At 36.0% G+C, this 24,041-nt stretch overlaps 1 protein-coding gene across 1 annotated transcript in view; it reads left to right on the top strand.

The window, feature by feature from the left end:
• CCDC181 (coiled-coil domain containing 181) overlaps positions 1–24,041 on the top strand; it is a 41,726-nt gene that overhangs the window by 8,043 nt on the left and 9,642 nt on the right. The window contains exons 2-5 of the mRNA XM_060088591.1: positions 5,873–5,924; positions 11,971–12,090; positions 14,568–15,518; positions 20,047–20,193. Of these exons, the coding sequence (XP_059944574.1) occupies positions 11,974–12,090; positions 14,568–15,518; positions 20,047–20,193 (1,215 nt within the window). The 5' untranslated portion in view covers positions 5,873–5,924; positions 11,971–11,973. The remainder of the gene's footprint in view (positions 1–5,872; positions 5,925–11,970; positions 12,091–14,567; positions 15,519–20,046; positions 20,194–24,041) is intronic.

Here is a 24,041-nt window from a genome sequence, read left to right on the forward strand (position 1 = left end):
TCATAGTTTAGCTTTCATATTTAATTATTTTTTGCTTTTCACATTAAATATGTATGTCTAGAAGTCAAGAAAGTGCAACTTCTGCTATAAAACTGCAAAGAGCTAGACCTATAGGACAGCTTAGCAAATGGCACTTAATGTTTAACCATATGGGTAGTTTCAAAGAGTAATTATTCAATCAGGCAATAAAACACTACTTATAAACAGAGGGTTTTCCTGTCAATAATCTAAAAGGTAAATTATGTTTGTTGTTTTTCCTCAAAGGCTAACCTCTGATTCATTTTGCTTCTTTCCCTTTATAATTTATTTCTATAAAATCCTTCTCCCAGATTTCAGGATTTCTAATCACATACTGAGTAAGCTAGAGCCTCATAGCAGGAGATCCCTTGAAACTTCTGCCTTATGGGGGCTGGGCATACACTCAAAAGTGCTGAACAGGGCTTCCCTGGTGGCGCAGTGGTTGAGAATCTGCCTGCTAATGTAGGGGGCACGGGTTCGAGCCCTGGTCTGGGATGATACCACATGCCACGGAGGAACTGGGCCCGTGAGCCACAACTACTGAGCCTGCGCATCTGGAGCCTGTGCTCCGCAACGAGAGGCCGCGACAGTGAGAGGCCCGCACACCGCGATGAAGAGTGGCCCCCGCTTGCCACAACTAGAGAAAGTCCTCGCACAGAAACGAAGACCCAACACAGCCAAAAATAAATAAATAAATAAATAATTTTTTTTTTTTTAAAAAGTGCTGAACACATGAAACAAGTGCTGAATAATTTTTTTGTGTTAAAGGGATGTACTTGTTGCTGGCATACAAGCTGAAAAAGGGATTGTGCTGCTGCTAAGGGTCATATGCAAACTCAAGCTCTCCAGCCTTTACGGTGACACACTCATAATAGTGCACTACAGAAAGAATGTCTTGATTTTTTCAGCAGTTGCTATATTTTTATTATAACTATATCCAGATATAAGATATATCTGATATGTAATATATATGTAATTGATAAATATTATTATACATCAAATCTGTGTATAACTACTATTAAAAGTATCAAATGTCACCTCAGTAAGGCTTAACTTGACTAAGTTATTTGAAATAGCAGCCCCATTACTACATCCTAGCCCCACACTTCTGATCCTCTCTTCTTTGCTTTATGTTTTATATATCATTCCTCACCTTCTAACACACAATATGATTTACTTATTTAGTATGTTTATTATTTATTGTCTTTTCTCCCTACCAGAAGGTGAGCTCCATAAAGGCGGTGAATTTTTCACTTCCTAAAGAAAATATTCCCTACATTATAAAATACCTTTTTTAATTTACAAAAGATCCAGATGTTAATGTATCGATTTCAAATACATGTATGTAAACATTATAAAGCCCTTGTGTTCTGTAAATAGCCTTAAAGGTGGAATGTATAAGTATAAAATTCAGAAAAATACATGCTTAAAATTTCACCTCTTCTTTTTCCCTTCCTTTCAAATGACAACATTTTAATTTCTGGGCTGGGAACTCAGAGATCTGAACTTATTAGAATAAAATAAGGCAAAGCACTCTGAGACTTTTGCACCTTTTTTTTTTGGCAATTGGGTTCTAGGTGTTTGAGATAGTTGGAACTCTGACTTCCAGGGAATATGATAGTTCATTGGTATATTCCAAGTATCTAGAACAGTGTCTGCCATTTAGGTGCTAAGTAATATTTGTTGAATGATTTAGAATATCGTGACTCTATGCAGAATCTAAATATTGTCTGTAAAGTGATTTACTTTGAACAGTTTTATAGAAGACATGTACAGTCATGTCTTCTTAATTCTTGGCATTTATTTAATCTCTTCCGGGTACTTAAATAAATATTGGCTTTTCTAAATCAAAGCCTTCAAAGGTTTTTTTTTTTTACTGAAAGAGAGTTGCTCAACTTTATGCTGCTCTCTTCCTCATTTTGTGTACTTATTTCTATACCAGGTATAATGAACAATGACAGAAAACTGGGGGAGTTTTATCTCTTTCTTGGATCTTTTTTTCAGAATGGACATTCGAAATTTATAGTTATAACTAGTATTAAATTAACCAGTGGAGAGGGAAAACACATGGCACTATTCATATACAGTGATCGCTATTTGTAAAATCCCATAGTCTTTCATTTCTCTAATGAAGACATACAGATGGCCAAGAGGCACATGAAAAGATGCTCAACATCACTAATCATTAGAGAAATGCAAATCAAAACTACAATGAGGTATCACCTCACACCAGTTAGAATGGGCATCATCAGAAAATCTACAAACAACAAATGCTGGAGAGGGTGTGGAGAACAGGGAACCCTCTTGCACTGTTGGTGGGAATGTAAATTGATACAGCCACTATGGAGAACAGTATGGAGGTTCCTTAAAAAACTAAAAATAGAATTACCATAATGCCCAGCAATCCCAATACTGGGCATATACCCAGAGAAAACCATAATTCAAAAAGACACATGCACCTCCAGTGTTCACTGCAGCGCTATTTACAATAGCCAGGTCATGGAAGCAACCTAAGTGTCCACTGACAGACGAATGGATAAAGAAGATGTGGTACATATATACAATGGAATATTACTTAGCCATAAAAAGGAATGAAATTGGGTCATTTGCAGAGATGTGGATGGACCTAGAGACTATCATACAGAGTGAAGTAAGTCAGAAGGAGAAAAACAAATATCATCTATTAAAGCATATATGTGGAATCTAGAAAAATGATACAGATGGACTGGTTTGCAAGTCAGAAATAGAGATGCAGATGTAGAGAACAAACTTATGGACACCAAGAGGGGGAAGCGGGGTGGGATGAATTGGGAGATTGGGATTGACATATATACACTACTATGTATAAAATAGATAACTAATGAGAACCTGCTGTATAGCACAGGGAACTCCACTGTACAGTAAAAACTAACACAACATTGTAAAAAAAACTATACCCAAATAAAAAAAAATTTAATTAATTAATTAAAAAAAAAGACGGGGACTCCCCTCATGGCACAGTGGTTAACAATCCACTGCCTGCCAACGCAGGGGACATGGGTTCTATCTGTGGTCCGGGAATATCCCACATGCAGTGGAGCAGCTAAGCCCGTGCGCCAAAACTATTGAGCCTGCGCTCTAGAGCACATGAGCCACAACTACTGAAGCCTGCACGCACAGAGCCTATGCTCTGCAACAAGAGAAGCCACCTCAATGAGAAGCCCACGCACCAAAACAAAGAGTAGTCCCAGCTTGCCACAACTAGAGAAAGCCTGCGTGCAGCAATGAAGACCCATCGCAGCCAAAAATAAATAAATTAATTAATTAATAAAAAATAGAAGATGTGGTACATATATACAATGGAATATTACTCAGCCATAAAAAGGAATGAAATTGGGTCATTTGTAGAGACGTGGATGGACCTAGAGACTGTCATACAGAGTGAAGTAAGTCAGAAAGAGAAAAACAAATATCATATATTAAATCATATATGTGGAATCTAGAAAAATGGTACAGATGGACCAGTTTGCAAGGCAGAAATAGAGACACAGATGTAGAGAACAAACATATGGACACTAAGGGGGAAAAGGGTGGGTGGGATGAATTGGGTGATTGGGATTGACACATATACACTAATACATATAAAATAGATAACTAATGAGAATTGCTGTATACCACAGGGAACTCCACTTTGCTGTACAGTAGAAACTAACACAACGCTGTAAAACAACTATACCCCAATTAAAAAAAAAAATCCCAGTCTTTGATGAGTCATAAATTCCAAACACATTTCTGCTGCCTATTACTGAAACACAGTCATTTATTGATGTTTAACATTTTCTGACTTTGAAGAGCATTAAAGTCCATCTAAGTGAAAGGGCCTGGATAGCAGAAAACTTCTTTTCTTTTTGTACCTGCATTTACCTAAATCATCCTGTTCCTGTATTTCCTTAATTCTCCTTCCTTGTGCAGTCATTGGTAGTCCAAAGGGCTCACACCAGAGAGAAGAGGAAAGAGGACTTTATTTTTCCAACTTCACTGAGGTATAATTGACAAACAAAAATTGTATATAGTTAGGTTATATGACATGATTTTTAAGGTGTACAATATGATGACTTTATATATACAAATATTTTATATGTAAATATATTATATTATTAAATATTATACTATATATAATATTTATAAGTATAAATGATTACAACAATCAAGTTAATTAACACATGCATTACCTCCCATAGTTACTTTTCTTTTTTTGGTGATAACACTTAAGATCTACTCTCTAAGCATGGGTCCGGTTGACCAATTCAGTAATATTTTCAAGGTTCATCCATGTTGTAGTATTGAATATTTATCAGTACTTCATTCCTTTTTACAGCTGAAATATTCCATTGAATGGATATACTACATTTTATGTATCCATTATTTTTTGGCCATTTGGGTTGTTTCTGCTTTTTGGATATTATGAACAACAGTGCTATATTCCATTAATATTTGCAAAAATACTTAAAATATTTAGGAGGGTCAGTGGAAAAAATATTCAACTAGGAGTTCAGAAACGTAAGGTCAACTTTAGCTTTGTAGTAATTCCATGTTCACTAAAGGAGATTTGACTAAAATTCCTCTGAACTTCAACACTTGATAATTATATATTTTTTGTCTTTTTCAAGTGTTTGGCCTAAGACCAAAGTCCTGCAGCAGAAGAAACATTAGTTCATTACAACTATACATTCTACACTGTAGCTAGGAAGTGCACTCAACATTGTAATTAATCTTAACCTTAAATCTTTTCTATGTTTTTTAACTTTAGTCTACTGTCCAGTTTGGAGAATACTTAAAAATTCAGTTTCATATTGCTCCTCTTTGGAGAAAAGGTGCTCTCCATTTTACCAAATGATAGAAATCCTAATAATAAACAAAAATAATCTGAATGGAATGTGCTGAGGAAATATTTTCATTTCTCCCTGTTTTATTTCTGGTATGGAATGGACAATTCCTAAAATCTTGTCATTTGTCACCACAGCCCCAAAATCACCTTGCTCCCCCTTCATACATAAAGATGACCTTTAAGGAGGATTTGAGAAAATTCTAGATGACCATTTTGACATGCTTGAAAGCTGGAGCAAACAACCTATTTCCTTTGAACATTTTCTTGGGCAATAAAAGTTTTTATTTTATTTTACTCTATTTTTTAATTGAAATATAGTTGATATACAATGCTGTGCCAATCTCTGCTGTACAGCAACGTGACTCAGTTATACACATACAGACATGCTTTTTCATATTTTTTTCCATTATGTTTTATTACAGCATATTGAATATAGTTCCCTGTGCTATACAGTAGGACCTTGCTGTTTATCTATCCTATATATAATAGGTTACATCTACTAATCCCAAACTCCCAGTCCTTTCCTCCCCCACCCCCTCCCCCTTGGCAACGACAAGTCTGTTCTCCACGTCTGTGAGTCTGTTTCTGTTTCATAGTAGGTTCATTTGTGCCATATTTCAGATTCCACATGCAAGTGATATCACATAGTATTTGTCTTTCTCTTTCTGACTTAACTTCACTTAGTATGATAACCTCTAGCTGCAAAGGTTTGGTTTTGATAAGGGGGGATGGGGTGGGATGGGGAATCTTCCGGTCACTAATTAGCAATGTACTTATCTACTAATGAAAGCTGAAACTACTTTTGGAAGTTAATGGTGAAGAAAACAACTTAACGGAAATATACCTCTAGAATTCATTCTAATAAAGTCCGTATCCGGCAAGAGACACACGTTGGAAAACTCAACCCAGAGAGTAAACTTGCCCCAATTCTTACTAACGATCGTGAAACTTGTGGGTGATGCTTGCATTTCTTGGTCGTTTCCCCAGAAACCGCAGCCAGAGAGGTCGTTTGCCCGCACCAGGATGAGCGCCCGGAGAGGTAGGTGTTCTTAAGCTATCGTCTGCGTCTGCGCTGGTCTCCTTGCGCCCTTGTAGTGAAAGAGGCCCGGATGGAAGACGCGGAGACGCGCGTTGCCATGGCAGCCGGGTCCTGGCTGCTTCGGCGCAGGTGCTGGGGTCTCGCTCGCTTCACTGTCAGAGCTTAGAAAGAGGAGGAAAGGAGAACTCCCCTGGCCGACTTTGTGACCCCAGCCGCTGCGTCTTACACAGGCAGGAGGGGATATAGAGGGAGCGAAGGGAAGGATGATGCGGAGATATTTACGGTGGGAGAGAGGGTAAAGGGGTAAACGTCTGGGACAGCTGGGAGGAAAGGTGGGTAGAGAAGCGAGTGAGGAGACTTCGTGTTGGTGCCTCATCCTTCTGAGTCCGGGGTCCACGGAGCTTGGCGCTGGCGGGGAAGCCTGGCAATTCCGCCTTCGCTCTGTATGAGGGAAACCCCTCAGAGGGTAGCTCCCTTTCTAATTTTTGTCATAATCTTTCGCCTCTAAAAGTTCTCATCCCTGGGAGAAAAAAGTCACTCCTGAAATGTTAGCTTCCATGAAGAGGCTAAGGGATTGTTAGTCGGTGGTACCTTGGGACCCTGGATAGAAATTAAAATTATCACTGATGTTTGTAAAATATTGTTTATCGTCATACTGTGTGACAGATTATGACTTAAAAAAATTTTTACTGATGGGATCACAGGCTGGGTAGGATGCCGCAGTAAGAATGGGCCAGATGGTTTCATGATGTGATTATTGGTTAGCTTTTGCTAACCAATTAAAAGACGTTTCGTTTGACGTTCTTTCCGTTTTCTTAGATTTTAAACAAGCTTAAAATAGTATGACTGGAGTCAATGATTTTAACTATTTTTGAGTGTTTTGAATCCTGAAAGAAAGTTATCAAAATTGTGTGTATATATGGACTTAGTTTAGACTCACACTAAAAAATCTACAGTCATAACCACATGGGATTTAGCAGACACATAAGAGGAAGGAATTAATTTCTGTCTCTTGTTCCTTATTAAGAGGGTGGTTCTGGCCTAAGCCAGGTTTTCACTGATGATACACATTGAATGTGTGAAACTCACAAGGAATACGTGTTAGGTGATTCAGTTTGTGTAAGATGTATTTCTGTTCCAGAATGTAGACTGTGTGCCATATGGCCAGTACCCTGGGGATGAAGATTAAAAAAACTGAAGGAGATTGAATATCCTGTGACGCATTTGAAAAAGGCTTAAGGGACTTCATTACAAGAGTTTATGATTTATGTTCTTTGTTTACTTGGGAACTATCCATGAATTTTTTGAAGTTACAGGAGAAGAATGGTACTTGTTATTTGATGAACTTCATTTACTTCCCTGAGTCACTTCAAATATGGCTTTTTTTCTTTTTAATTATAGCATAATAGTTTGATTTAATAATACCTAACATGTTTAGTTTGTAATTATTTTATTTTTATTTATTTTGCTGATTCTGTGTTTTAGTTTTAAATTTGAGTTTTCACATGGGTGAGGTACTTTGTGAATAGTAAAACGTATCTACTGAGTCTTCAGGCAACCGTTTATTTACAGGTCAGAACCATGTTTTTATGAAATTAAGGGAAAGCACTGATGAGTTCCATAGAAATCTTACTCTAACAATTAGTTATGTAACTTAAACATCTTAAAATAATAAATTTCAAGATTCCTGATCTGAAAATAAAGCTGATTATCCTAAGGCATATGTGACTGCAAAAAATAGTATTATTTGTATAAGTGTTTTGGATCACAGTGAGTTTTAGTCTATTCTACATCATTCTTGGCACCCTTACTTTTTAAAACAATTTTTTAAAATTTATTTATTTATTTATTTTTGGCTGCATTGGGTCTTCATTGCTGCGCGTGGGCTTTCTCTAGTTGCAGCGAGCGGGGGCTACTCTTCCTTGCGGTGCGTGGGCTTCTCATTGTCATGGCTTCTCTTGTTGCGGAGCACGGGCTCTAGGCACGTGGGCTTCAGTAGTTGTGGCGCATGGGCTCAGTAGTTGTGGCTTGCGGGCTCTAGAGCACAGGCTCAGTAGTTGTGGTGCTCGGGCTTAGCTGCTCCGTGGCATGTGGGATCTTCCCGGACCAGGGCTTGAACCCGTGTCCCCTGCATTGGCAGGTGGATACTTAACCACTACACCACCAGGGAAGCCCCGGCACACTTACTTTTAATTGGTAGGTAAGTAGACAAAACAGTTTACCTGATTTAGCCTGTTTTGCAGCTTAGGCAGTGATAAATAAACTCACTCTGAAACATTGATTTGTTTTCTTCAGGTCACTTCAAAATATTCCTCTCAACCTCTGATTTCCAAATTATTGAGGCATGACTTTGAGTCCTTTAAGAAAGTCCATTTCCTATTTTTAGCTTAAAAGAAATAAGTATCTAGAAGGATACAGTCCAACTAATACATTAGAAATAGTTATAATTATCCAGTTGAATAATTGAGTAGAATAATTAACACTCAGTGTGCCTAAAACTAATTTTGTCTTGAGAGGGAAGGGGAAGTAATATTAAGAACTCTGAAGAGGAAAGGTGGTGACATTTAAATGAAATAGACCTTAGAATTTAAGTCTTGAACTCAGTTATTCAGACACTGATCATTTATTTTAGAGTAAGCATTTTCATGGTACTGTGCATTTGTTTTTACATTCTCTTGCATTTCATAAGTCGGCAGTTATTTGCTAATTTGCATCTTATAGTAAAAGTTAAAATAAACCTTAAGGGTCATCTAGCTCTATCATTTGTCTAAAGTTTCAGTCTCCTTTGAAACAGTCATGCTGTGATTATCTTCCGAGCTATGTATAAACATTTGATCAACAGGGAACGCAGCTCACTTCAGGGCAAGTTTGAAAATGTAAATTCTGCCTTACATTGTGGAAAAATTTGCCCCTGAGTTTCTAGTCCTTCGTACTAGTCTTACCGTTTGAAATAATGCAAGTCCAACCCTCCTTTACATGGTGACCATTTAAATATTGTAAAGCAGTTGTCATGACTCTCTAGGAGATTTCTCTTCTGTGGGCTAACATTCTGAGGGTTTTCAAGTATTCCTCAGAATACTGGCTTTAAGGCATTTTATTCTCATAACCCGCCTTCTTCCCTTCTCCTTGTCTTTTATTTCCCTGTCTCCTGGTTTACCAGCCTCTCAATGTGTTCCAGCTTGTCTTTTGTTCTCTAAACTGTAACAAACTGCATACAGAGCTTCGTATGTTATCTGTACCTCAGCCAGGTCTCAGCCTTGGAGCCCATTTATGTTTTTGTCCTCATTATTTTTTTTCTAATTGATGTATACTTGACTTACAATGTTGTGTTAGTTTCTGGTGTACAGCAAAGTGATTCATATATTCTTTTTCATATTCTTTTCCATTACGGTTTATCACAGGATATTGAATATAGTTCCCTGTGCTATACAGTAGGACCTTGTTGCTTAACAGTAAGACCTTGTTGTTTATCTGTTTTATATATAGTAGTTTGTATCTGCTAATCCCAAACTCCTAATTTATCCCTCCCCTACCCCCTTTCCCCTTTGGTAACCAAAAGTTTGTTTTCTAGGTCTGTGAGTCTGTTTCTGTTTCATAAATAAGTTCATTTGTGTCATATTTTAGGTTCCACGTACAAGTGATCTCATATGGTACTTGTCTTCCTCCTTCTGACTTACTTCACTTAGTATGATAATCTCTGGGTCCATCCATGTTGCTGCAAATGGCATTATTTCATTGTTTTTTATGGCTGAGTAATATTCCATTGTGTATATATACACACCACATCTTCTTTATCCATTCATCTGTTGATAGACATTTAGGTTGCTTCCATGTTTTGGCTATTGTAAATAGTGCTGCTGTGAACATTGGGGTGCATGTATCTATTTGAATTATCTCATCCTTTTAACTCATTTTGAACATACTGTGCACTAAAACCTATCAAAAAGTTTTTTTCACACATAGCGTTATCTCTTCTCTTAGCTAGTGCTTGTACAGCTAGTGGAAAGATGGTCTCCCACATGCTTTCATTATCATTTGGTGGTGAACAGTAGAAGGAAAAAAATGTGAATCTTGCTTTAGTAAAACTGGCACCAGGTTAGGTAGTCTGTTCAAACATTTGGGGAGAATAAAATGAAACTAATGGCCACAACAGAGTTTGATGTTTTATGTTTATCAAATCAAACATAATTTCTCTCATTTTGTATCTTAAAAAGTGTACCTAGATTTCATGTGTTCTTGACATCTGTACTTTCTACTTCCAGAAAAGGTTTTAGGCAACTTATTCTTGGTGTAGGAGCAAGAGAAGGCAGGTATAGAAACAAGGTCCCAGGTGTTTGGGGCCCTGAAGATCATATTTCTACAGTTATTTTGAAACTGGACCTAAAATTCTAAGTATATTTATAGAGCATTGCTCTTTTTGTTTAAGTCAATAGTGGAACACATGCAGATTATTGCTGTATATTTCTACCTTTGGCTATTTCATGACAATTAGATATACATAAACAATTTTCCCTCAACCATTTTCTTTTTGAAAAGAAAATATGACATCAAACTGATGCCTTCTCACTTCTTCTAGACCCTTCTCCAGGAGCACATTTATGTTCAGGCCACATTGGAAAATTCCATGAACTTCTGTGTTAGTTCTTTCTCATGCTGTTCTCTTGTCTGGGATAGATGATGAACTCTCGTACTCATTATTCAAAACCCATCTCATTTTTCCTTGATATTTCCAATTTTAAACTGAGTTAGTTGCTTTTTTATTCTTCTTTCCACAGTCCTTTATAATGTACCTTTTTCCCACTTATCTACATTTTCAATTTTTTTTTTTTTTTTGCGGTACGCGGGCCTCTCACTATTGTGGCCTCTCCCGTTGGGGAGCACAGGCTCTGGACGCGCAGGCTCAGCGGCCATGGCTCACAGGCCCAGCCGCTCCGTGGCATGTGGGATCCTCCCGGACCAGGGCACGATCCTGTGTCCCCTGCATCGGCAGGCGGACTCTCAACCACTGCGCCACCAGGGAAGCCCTCAATTTGTGTTTTTTATCTACATTTTAAATTTATGTATTTTGTTTATGTTTGTCTTCTGTATCAGGGCTCAAGAGCATATTTTATAATTTTTATAGGAATATTGTAGGTGTTCAACAAATATTTGTCAAAATTGAAGTACATATTCACACATATATATGTTATGCTCACACACATAAAGGCACGTTATAGGTAAAGATTAAAATACTTCCTCTATTTGAAAAATTATGGAGCAAAAACTTAGGACTTGGAACTGACCTCAATTTTCAGATAACTTTAGTTTTTTTGTAAAAATGGCTGAGTGGTATTTTAATTAAAAGTTTTACACCATTTTCACAAACATTTATTAACTGTCATCTGACATTCTTATTTCTTGTCACTGCCTTCCAGATAGTACTAGGCATCACAGTTTGTTTTTTATGGAAAAGATATGTTTTATTTTGAATTGACAACAGTTTGACTTCTCTGGAAATTAGTATTTACTATAACTGAGAGTCAGTTGTTACATAGTTAAAAAAAAAGCTCTCAGGTCACAAATTATAATTATGCTATATAAATTACCAGAAGGATTGAGAAACTGAGGATGAGAATTAATGTAATTGTTTTTATTTGAATATGAGAAAATGTGAATGAGTGAGACTAAAAAGCTGATTCATCAGCTCGTACCTGGACAAGGAGTTTTAATGATTGGTAGGGATGTGGAAAATCCTCCTCTAAGCCTCAGATAGTTTTCTTATCCACCTTTTTTAGTCTCCTTGTAAATAGGGTGTCAGGAATTGCGGCGAGGTGGAATGGTTGTTAGGAGTGGTACACCTAGAAAATGTCTGGCCTTTGTAAGTCTCTCTTTTAGGGTATGCTGATATGTTTATTCTGAACATTCCATAATTTGTGTTTCTGTGTTTAATTAGCTTACCTTTAACCTTAAAGGTAAGCTAATTAAGCATACTCCATACTACCCCTAAAGTGGACATGACGTACACCTTATCTCTTTTAATCTTATAACATTATTCTTTAACAAACAGAAAATGGATGAAAATAAAGAAACTGATTCAAAAGATAGTGGAGAATATGAAGATGACTTTGAAGAGGACCTGGAATCGTTGATTAACGAAAAAGAAAAAAGTGATGCCAGCATAATAGAGGTATATATAAATTGCCAACAGAGTTCATAGTAATTATATTAACAAAGTGTTTTGTAGTTCTTGAGGAGTTTCACATATATTATCTCATCTAAACCTCACAAAATTCCTTTGATATACATAGAACAAGTGTAATTATCCCCATCTTAGAGATGAGAAAATTGAGGCATGGAGAGTTTAAACGTCCTAAGGCATAGGGCTAATTAGTGAGAGAACAGCGATTACATTAGCATGTAAATAATTTATTGCATCAAAAGTAAAAAACAAATACAGTTAATTTCTACTTTATATGAACCTGGGTAAAATCATGGGTTTATTCTTTTAATATACATGAAAAATAAAACAAATCCTCAAAAACATGGTCTTCAGCTAATATTGGAAACCTTAAGAGTGAATTTTAGGGGAATGAGTATATGGAAAAAAGTAAAAGCTCAAAGACTGAGCCATAGGAATATTTGTAGGAAAAAGTGGATCCATTAAACATGATTCTGTACTATTTATCAGACATGTAGAAGGGAAGTCCAGGAAAATGAACCAGTTCCTGGTTCACAGAAGGTCCTTCTTTCTCTCTTTACATATATACAGTGTGTATGTGTATCCATATATAATATATATGTGTATATATATATGCATATGTATTGACACTAATTATATTATATATGTGTATTACAATAGATAATATGTAATTATTATGTATAATATAATTATTGTCAATAAATAGGGAAGTAATAAAGAAAAGGACCAAGATGGGGATAAGAAAAGGTGACTTTAGAGGGACATTGATTAGAGTAGTTACAACAGAAGCCAGATTTAAGAGAGTTAAGGAAAAGAATATGAGGAAATGAAGGCAGCAGGTTTTACATCACAACGGTCTCTTAGTTCCTTTTTGCTTTCTTATGCAATGGAGAAGACAGATGGGATAGATGATATTTAGAAATGGCAACAGAGTCAAAAGTGAAGACTTTTCCAAGATGACTTTTACATGGGAGTTTTATGCATCTTTAACAAAAAAATAATCAAAATGAGTAGAGGTAGAGATACCCAGAGCAATAATGCTGAACCAAGGTCTCATGACTAGAAGAGTGTGAGAGCCACAGCACAGGGTAATAGAATTAGAGAAGTGATAATGATAAGTCATTGTTTTATTTCTTTATTCATTCATTCAACAAAAAGTAATGATCACCTGCCATGTGTCAGAGGCTGTTCTAAGTGCTGAGGATACAGCAGTGGTCAAAACAGAGTGCTGTAATGAGTCTTGCTCATTCTGGTGGATTATTACAATCACTTTTTCCCTTGAGGCTGGTAGGAAAAATGGATGACAGAGGTTGAAACAGGGGTGAGGGTCGGGGGAAGATTTTATTGTAGTGGGTTTTACAAAGAAGTGAAAGCTAAAGGAGAATTTGGAAACAGATACTATAGAAATGAGCCAGAGAATCAAATACAGCTAAAAAGAAAAATTACAAGGCAGAGATCTTAGTTGGTCTTAGTTGTTTGGTAGTCATTTTAGGGGGCCAAGTTTATTTACTTATTGGACATCCAGCAGTGTTGTGCAGGTTAGGAAGAGAAGGCTGTTAGAAATGGTGACTGAGCTAGTAAAAGAGGAAGGGAATTTTAAGGGGTTGAAGAGAGCAGGAAAGAGTAGCTCCCATGGAACTCTTTCAGGAGGAGAGAATTGTCTGAGAAAGAAAAAATTATATATTTTAGGGGCAAAGTGTTTGGTAGGTGAGGATACATATTTGTAGGAGAGATGCTAGGTAGGAAACCATCAGTTAGAAACAGATGTGGAGCAGGGTTTTGTGATGTGATAATGCTGGTTTATGGTTCATGTGGAATTACATTTTTAAAAAAAGTAAGACCAAGTTATATAATAGTGTTTAACATAGATTATTGGAGCCTCTGAAGATAGCTGAGGAAAGAGAATCTGATCCAGAGCTGAAACTTACCCTGATATTTGGGTATAGGTCCTGCAGAAAATAGCAGCAATACTAATCTGAAAAGATTATAGGAACCTCAAAATTATTAGGACTTGACCAAAGGCAGTGACCTTGTAATGGTCCTGGGGAGAAAGATATCTTTTTGAAAAATACAAATATTACAAGGAGAAAACATTTAAAAATATATTCTTCTGAAACTGTAAAGGGAGGAACATTTTATAGAGGGAGGAATATTAAAATAATATTGTACTATTTGTAGGTACATTTTTATACATTGGCATAAAATTAAAAAAAAATAACCAGTCTAGTACTTAGCAACATCAAATTCAAATTTAGAGTTAAATTTTTCCTGAAGTGCTTTTCCCTTGGGGTGCTCATAAATATGAATTAGAAAATTATGAGTGAAGTATGAGCAGGAAGCATGTAAATTTTCCCACTTATAAAATAAATTACATGAGCATGAAAATCCATTTTGGATTGTCTACATATAAATGGACAAAAGGTCTCAATTTTTACTGAAAATGAATCTCATCTCTGTTTTTCTAGAAGGCTTGTGGGAATGAAGAGAATATTAACCAAGGCTTAAAAGAGAATGAAACAGAAATAGAACACTCCAAGCAGCTTTCTGATCCTGACAGATCTTTCAAGGATGAGGTTTCATCGAGAAGAAATGACTTCATTTCTGTACAAAGTATTCAACCTTTGGATCCCGTATCAGATTCAGACAGTGAAAACTCTTTACAGGAATCCAAACTAGAAAGCCAGCAAGACGTGGAGGAGGAAGAGGATGAGGAAGTAAGGAGGTATACTATGGAGAAAATTATACAAGCCAACAAGCTTCTACAAAATCAAGAACCCGTGAATGATAAAAGGGACCGAAAACTTAAATTCAAGGACAAATTAGTTGATTTGGAAGTTCCTCCTCTGGAAGACACTGATACTTACAAAAATTATCTTGTAAATGAAAGTAATGTGTCTGGAAAACTGTCTCAGTTATGTATTTCCAATGAATTTGCACAAGAAAATGTGCTCCTGTCGCTTACTGATGAAAATTCTGAAGAAAACAAGGATAGGAAAATACTAGTAGAGAGAGATGGAAAGTTTGAACTTCTGAATTTACAAGACATTGAGAATCAGGGGTTTTTGCCCCCCATTAATAATGCTAATTATACAGAAAATGAACCTCAGCAGTTGTCACCCAGATCTCCCAATTTATCTGTCAGTGGAGTCAAGAAAGAAGAGCCAATAGCAAAAATTCATGCTCTTGCTCACTCATTAACAGAAGAGCAACTGGCTTATATCCCTCAGCCACCACCCAACCCCAAGACTCATCCAGGTTCTGCTGCCAACTCAGATCGAAGTAAGGGGAATGGAAAATCTAGTCATAGGACACGGTCTGCAGATGTACCTCCAGTGACCTCAACATACTGTCTCTCTCCTCGACAGAAAGAACTGCAAAAACGACTAGAACAAAAGAGAGAAAAGCTAAAGAGAGAGGTGAGAGCACAAGTGGGCATTATATTGAAAGTAGAATATGTTTTTATGTTTTATAAATGCTGTAGGAATTGAAATGGTTCTCAAATTATTTGCTATATCTACTTGCTTGTTTTGTTTTTCTTTTGTTAGATTAAGTGGTTAAGTGTTAAGCATCTGTATTTATGGAACAAACACCATGATTACCTTGGTCCTTTCTGGTAAGCATCACAAAAGCATAGTAATGAATGACCTGTGTTAGAGCTAGAGGAGACCTCAGTGATGACTTCATCTGATCCTTTCATTTTAAAGGTGAGACTCAGAGAAGTTAAGTGAGTGCTGAAAGTAATCTTGTTATGAGGTAGGTGAAAATCAGATGTCAGATGAAAAAATGAAGGCACAAATTTGTTGGGGTTTAGGAGGCAACAGGTGGGACTGGATTATGTTCTCTGGGGTGTGTGTGTGTGTGTGTGTGTGTGTGTGTGTGTGTGTGTGTGTGTGTGTGTGTGTATTTCATATATCTTCCAGGCCTACTGATGGAAGAATTTTTCACATATTGAGGTATGGGGAAGTCATTCTGGCTTATACATGATTTGTCTTGAACTTTATGCTAACTAGAACAGCCTGTCTTATGGCCTGTAAAGCATACATTGTACATCTGCTTTCACCATTAAAGAAAAAAAAGAATGTATTTACCAGATTGCTTAGAATGTCCACTTTGAAGATAGGATAAATGCTCCCCCACTTGCCATGACACCAATGCTAATACTCCTTTAAAGATGAGGTTCCCTTCCCAGACACCAAGGTCATACTGAATTACTGTATACATGTTAATCTGTCTCTTTTGAAACCTTGAAGGGATGTACCCCTCTCACGCTTGATGTTCTTTGTTCTGACAAGATATAAAACTATGGTCCAAGTATCCAAAATGGCACTGGGTGGCCATGATGGATGTGGTTTCAGATGTATTCCTGTATCACCGAGAACTTGAATTTTCTGAACTGTATCAAGCTCAAGTATATCAGCAGACCTTTCCAAAATAATATCTGCCAGCTGCAGCCTTATGCTCTCAAGGTCTCCCCTTGGGATACCATTTCAGATACCAACCATTTCAGATACCAACCAATCCTTGCTTAACAAGCACCCTTATTTCTTGCCAGCTTCAATCCTGGTTCTTGACAAACAACTTATGTAACTTTGCAGTTTTGATTATATATATGCCTCCCCCATTTTGTAGTCCAGTGGAACACAATTCAAGTGCTTCTTGAATTTGTGTCTCCTGGGCTATAGTCCTTAGTTTTGCTGGAATAAAACTCTTTTCTATTCCTATTACAGATTATTTTCGTCAACACTACAGTTCCTTGATTTCAGGGGTTTTAGTTTTAGATTAAGAATAGAACGTCATAACCTAAATGAAATGTCTCCAAAATGCCATACAGAATCCAAAATTATTATTATTTTGGGAGTTTTTTCTTGCTCTTAAATAAAAGTATTTTATAATTGAAAATTCTAGGTACTAAAACTGGGGGATTTTCTCTAAATTACCTAAATCAGCGCCCTGGTTCTCTGTTTTACTGGATACCTGATAGCATGAAGCTGAACCATATAAAATGTCTAACTGTAAATACCAAACTGCAACAGAATCACAGTTAATAGAACCTTACAATTAGAAGAAACCTTAAAGATTATTTTACAGGTGAGAAAACTATAGTCTAGATCATTTAAATAACTTTATTGAAGTCCCTCAACTTGTCTGTAGCAAAGTCAAAATCCTAGTTTTCTTGTCATTTGTTGAGAAATGGTATATTTTCTACTTACGTAGGAAATTATGGAAATTTCTGGCATTTAAATCAAACTCACATTAGAAGAAAAAGATAAAAAATGAAGTTAGTAAGAACGTGTAACCTATAGCACACTCAGGTAAGAATCTGAAAGGGTGCATACTTAATAAAATTTTGCTTACTTGGGTACTGAAATCTGAACTCTAACAGTCAGACTCAGCTTACTTGTTTCAGGTATATAATAGGTACTTAAAAGGATCTATTAACTCAGAACTTTATGATAACACAAAAGAATTTGTTGACAATAACTGAACTATATGTTTGCTGTACACACATATACATCTATATGTGTATTTGTGTATATACTTCTGTAAAAGTTATGCAGGAGGTTTTATATAATTTTATTGTCTTTTCACTAATGAATTAATGGTAATCTTTAACCGGTATGACTGATGGATAGTTCTGTTTTTCTCTTGATCCTCTTTTTCAGGTGTCAAATGCTCTGTTTTGGGATATACTTTTCTCATGTCAGGATCCTCATAATTAAATTTCCCTTTGCTTATGTACTTGCTGAAGGCATTGTCTTTAAGTGCTAAGAATTTAAAATATTTTTAGTTGGTTTCAGGGGAAGGCTTTCCTTTGTTTTTTTTTTTTTTTTTTTTTTTTTGCGGTACACGGGCCTCTCATTGTTGTGGCCTCTCCCGTTGGGGAGTACAGGCTCCAGACGCGCAGGCTCAGCGGCCATGGCTCACGGGCCCAGGCGCTCCGCGGCATGTGGGATCTTCCCGGACCCGGGCACGAACCCGCGTCCCCTGCATCGGCAGGCGGACTCTCAACCACTGCGCCACCAGGGAAGCCCAAGGCTTTCCTTCTTTATGCCCAGCAAAATACTTGCTGGGTTGGGCAGCTATACTCCATCTCTCTACACTAAGTGCATCATTTCACTGTTCTCTCTGGCAAGTGTAGAATCTGTGCTTTGGCTGATATCTTCTGTATAATCCACATGTTCCATCTGGAAAAATAATTGTCATATAATACTGTCTATATTCATGCAAGGCATCCAAAATCCTTTTGGTAAAAATGAACTTAAATATAAAATTTAATATTTAATAAGTTCACATATTATATAACGTAAGCTCCTTTACGGCTTAGAAAATAGTATACTGGTATTTTAAAAGACATTTTATGCCGTTAATTGGATAGAATTTTTCCTTTCCTTCCTATATGTTGTTCAATCAAAAAGAATTAGAAGGGCTTGCTATATTGTCAAAATGTAAGGAAAGAACTCTGAATTCCATTATTTGAAAACAGTTTAAACATGGATTCTATAATTCACTTTATTTCCATGCTAAAATATTAGTATTGGAAGAGACTTAAGAGCTTGTTAATACAACTTCATTTTATAGATGATTTAAGTGGTTTGCCCAAACTGACATACTATGATGGCAGTATGATTGTTAATCAAATCTCCTAACTTCTAGCTTGGTGCTATTTCCACTGTGACATGCTGCTTTGTTCCCAGTAACTATTTTATAACTCTTCATAATTGGTTTATGCTTAAACCAGTGAGGTACTCTCACTTCTAGTTTAAGTAACTTTCTTTTATAACATTAGTTGAATAATGCAGTTTTAAAAGTGCATTTTGTTCTCATAGTTAACTAATTACTTAAATATTTTTCTGATAGCAGAAATGTTACTTTATGATTATACACTAGTTGAAAATATTTTTAAACATTATAAAAAAAAATCTCAAACACATACGAAGGTACAATTAACCCCGTCTCCATTACCCAGACTCAAAAGTCATTGAGACTTTGACATATTTGTTTCATCTCTTCCTTTTTTGGCTGAGGTATTTTTAAATATTTATTTATTTATTTATTTATTTTTGGCTGTGTTGGGTCTTCGTTGCTGTGCATGGGCTTTGTCTAGTTGCGACGAGCCAGGGCTACTCTTCATTGCGGTGTGTGGGCTTCTCATTGTGGAGGCTTCTCTTGTTGCAGAGCATGGGCTCTAGGCGCATGGGCTTCAGTAGTTGCAGCGCGTGGGCTCAGTAGTTGTGGCTCGCAGGCTCTAGAGTGCAGGCTCAGTAGTTGTGGCACACAGGCTTAGTTGCTCCGCAGCATGTGGGATCTTCCCGGACCAGGGATCGAACCCACGTCCCCTGCATTGGCAGGCGGGTTCTTAACCACTGTGCCACCAGGGAAGTCCCTGGCTGAGGTATTTTTAAAGCAAGTCCTAGATAGCCCATCATTGCTACTTGTACACTTCAGAAATGATTGTATGTGTCAGAAAGAAAATGATTATAGCATTTTGTTTTGTAACCACAATGCCATGTATCACAATTAGCAAATTTAACAATAATGTAAAAATTTTAAGACATTTATAGTGCTTCTATAGACCCCATGTAGTGCTTCTAGAGTGTGGTGTTTTTTTTCTCTTTTGCACAGCTGCAATTTGGGGAGTTAAATACCAAGAGTAAACTAGGAATTGAAGGAGAGATCCAAGGAATTCTTGAACAGCATGTTGTATAATATAGATCTATGTAATTGTAGACTTTATCTTGACAATTTAATTTATCTGAAAAGTCCTCATTTTTTTCCCTAAGCAAATTAGAGGTCCTGTTTTTTAGGGAGGCCCAACTTACAGATGGAAATTTTTAGGGTCAGGGAATCCTAATTTCAGACCTCAAAATGTATCTCTCTACTTTGATAACACATATATAATTTTATTAATTTTTCATTAATGTGTTTGGATATTCCTTCCACCAGGAAGAACAAAGGAAAATAGAAGAAGAGAAAGAAAAGAGAAAAGAGAATGACATGGTGTTTAAAGCATGGTTGCAAAAGAAGAGAGAGCAGGTCCTAGAAATGAGGAGAATTCAGCGAGCAAAGCAAATTGAAGACATGAACAGTAGAGTAAGTAAAACTTCTCTGTGAAAAACAAGTTCATACAGATATGAAAGCTGAATTTATTTATAGAAGGGAGTCTATCAGACTAAAAACCTATGGAAGAAGTAGAAAAAGTGTTCCAAGAACTACCCTTGCAAAAGATGCCACATGCAGATGACTTATAATTAAATTCTAAGAAGGCTTGTAAAAATCAAATGATTCCTATTTTATTCAAACATTTATAGCACAGAAAAAGGAAAGGTACCAATTCATTTTTTTAAGATAGTATAACTTTGATATTTAAATAGGACAATGCACACAAAAACCCTACAGACTGGTCTCACTTGAGAGTAGATGTATAGAAATCTTACATGAAAACTAACAAAGACATCAAATTATTTAATTTTTTAAAGTTCAAAATATACAAAGAACCCAAGAGAAAGTACAAAAATCATCTATATCCATACTATTTTAAAAATGTATATAAAGTAAAAATTGAAAATTCAGTCCTAAGCCCTTCTAGGCTCATCCCCTAGTGGTAACCACTTTTAACAGTGTGCCACAAATCCTTCCAGGTCTTATTTATATTTATATGTTTATGTGCTAAAAAATTATTATATGGTTTGATTTTTTTTCACTCATTCATCATGGACATATTTCTAGATCATTACATTTAGATCTCTCTTTTCAAATAGGTGCATGATATTCTACTCTTCAGAGGTAACTTAATTTATTAAACAATTCCTCATTTGTACATATTTAGATTGGTTCTAATACTGCTCTATTAATTAACAGTGCTGTTGTGAACATGTGCATTCTGTAGGAGAACATCAATATTCTGTAGGAGAGTTTCTTGGAAATTTATGACTTATTGGATGTCCAGAATGAAAGCTGTGGTTAAACATGCAAAATTAACCTCCTAAAAGGTCATATCAGTTTATAGTCCCTCCAGCAGTATGGAAGAGTGAATGTTTAACACAACCTGTCTAACATTGTACATAGTTTATTTTCTTAATTTTTCTTTGAATTAATAATATACATTATTATTGTATACAAATGTGTGTATTCTGTGAATTTCCTATTTATAGTCTTTTTTGTTTTATTTTTCTTATTGCATTGTATATTAGAGATTTTAATCCTTTGTTTATTATGTCTGTAAATATGTTTTCCTAGGCTGACAAAATGATACATTTTTACATTTATTTACATTTATTATGCCATTTGTAGAAATTTTTTGCTTTTAAAATCTTGGGATGGATGGTACCTTTTAAGGTAGTAGACCTGAAACCACAAACTAAAAGAGAAAATATTGGGAAATTTGACTGCAACTGTATAGTAAAATAATGCTGTGCTATAACCAAGTAGGGTTTATTTTAGGAAGGAAATTATGGACCAATAATAACAAATCTATTAATATATTCAGTATATAATAGGTAGATAAAGGACAATTTATGGTTATCTTGAAAGATATAGAAAGGGTATTTGCTAGTATTTATTATAATTTATTTTTAAGTATTTCTAATAAAATGTGGGTTACAATATAAATACCACCTTAGGAAATACTATAGCCATACCCATTAAAGTCAGAGATAGGTAAGACTCCCCTCTATAATAATAATTTTATTCTGGGAGTTCTATCCAATTTATCAAGAGAAAAGGAAATGAGGTATAAGTATTAGCAAAGTGGTCTTTTATATTATAAATATACAAAAATTTATAGTCTTTCTGTATTCCAGCAAAAACCTCATAGAAAAATATAAAAGGGGAAGGAATATAGGCATATATAAAAAACCTTGAGCTGAACAGGAATGTGTAAGACCTCTATGGAGCGTCTTTGCAGGGGACCAAAAAGGTGAATTTGGTAAATGAAAATAAATATAATATTCCTAGATGGGGGGAAAATATTATAAATATATGAGTTATTTGCTAAATGAAAACAAATATGATACTCCTATAATATTCCTGGATGAATGAACTAAATATTACAAAGATTTGGGTTCCTCCAAATTTATCTTTATATTTAATGTAATATCCATTAAAAACTGATTAAGACTTTTAAATTGTCATAATTGTTAGTGTTACTATTAATATTTATATTATTCAAGCAAAACTTTTGAATTTTCCAATAAAAAATGGACAAAGGATATGTATAATAAGTTCAAATAATATGGATAAATAGAGTTGTCCATAATATACGAGAGCAAGATACAAATTTGGTAGAGTCAAAGAAATGCCAATCTAAATTTTTTCATGTATTTGATAGATATTTTTTTAACTGCTTACTATATGACAGATGCTATTCTAGGGACAGCATGGAAAAAATAGGTTTATTTTTTATTAATTAATTAATTTGTTTGAGCCGGGTCTTATTTGCGCCAGGTGGGCTCCTTAGTTGCAGCTCGAGGGCTCCTTAGTTGCAGCTTGCTGGCTCCTTAGTTGAGGCATGCGGGCTCCTTAGTTGTGGCAGGCGAACTCTTAGTTGTGGCATGCATGTGGGATCTAGTTTCCTGACCAGGGGTTGAACCCAAGCCCCCTGAATTGGGAGCATGGAGTCTTAAGCACTGCACCACCAGGGAAGTCCCAGAAAAATAGGTTTAGTCTATGTTTTATAACTCTCATCTAGTAGGGATTGAAAAAAAATTTTAAGTCTCAATATAAAACAAATTTATAATTATAAATGGTGATGAATGCTATGGAAAAAAAGGAGCTATGAGAGATCATAATGAGGCAAATGAGTGTATCAGGAAAGATTTTTCTGTTGAGTAAAGTAGAAGTAGAAATTAGGCCAAGAATTAGAGGAATTTGTTTTAAGCCAGGAGAACATGTGAGAATGCCTGAGACAGGAACTAACTTGGTGAGTTTGAGAGGATCCAGAAAGTGAGCAGGAATCAGATCATGTGGCATGTTGGGGTCTATAATTTTGTATTTAATCCTGTTATGGGAAGCCATTGAGATTATTTAAACAGAGGAGTGATATATTAGATTTGCAGTTCCACAAGATCACTCTGACTGCCATGCTGTGAATGGATTGGAGCGGGCAAGAACAGATATGCGGAGAGCAGTTAGAAAGCACATATAGTGGTCGAGGTGAGAAATGATGGTGACTTGGGCTAGAATTATAACAGCAGAGAGAGAGAGAAAGAGAGATGTGAAATGTGATATTTGTTTTAGAGTATTAATTGAAGGAACTTCATAATTAACTAGATATGTGAGTGAGGAAAAATGAGGTGTAAAGAGAATACACCAGGTTTCTCTTCTGAGCAACTTGGTGGATGATGGTGCCACTCACTGGAGCAGAGAAAAGATACTGATTGAAGGAAATTATCATTTCAATTGTTGAGTTTGAAGTACCTACAAAACTTTCAGGTAAAGATGTTGAAGATTGACTGAAGAAATGTGTCTAGTATTCAGGACAGAGGTTGGGACTGGAAATATGAATGAGAAGATTAGTGATTTCAAAGATGGGGATGTTGATGTGGCTACTGGAGTGGGTGGCAAGTGCAGTGAAGAAAGGCATAGAAAATGAAAAAATGAAAAATCTGTGAGGCTGGATGTCAAATGGCTCATTCATTTAGTTATAAGTGTTACTTGGGATTAGGATGGAGAGGTACATTGAGCCAGTTGTGACCAGAGATTGTTAGAGTAATATAGTCAAATAATATAAATATCAAAGGAGCATGGCTTTACTTAAGAGTAGATAAGAAGTTCTCTACTCTTCAGGAGTTCTGAAGAAGTATGAGGGAATAAAGAGTGTATTAACTTCTTCACCAGACCTCTGAAGTACTTGAAGTATGGCAAAAAATGCAGCTTCCATTTGAGAGAGAAAAGCTGTGTCTTACGGGAGAATCAGGATTTGGGTAAGAAAGGAGGTTTAA

Source organism: Mesoplodon densirostris, chromosome 2, assembly GCF_025265405.1.
Source record: "Mesoplodon densirostris isolate mMesDen1 chromosome 2, mMesDen1 primary haplotype, whole genome shotgun sequence".
NCBI lineage: Eukaryota > Metazoa > Chordata > Mammalia > Artiodactyla > Ziphiidae > Mesoplodon > Mesoplodon densirostris.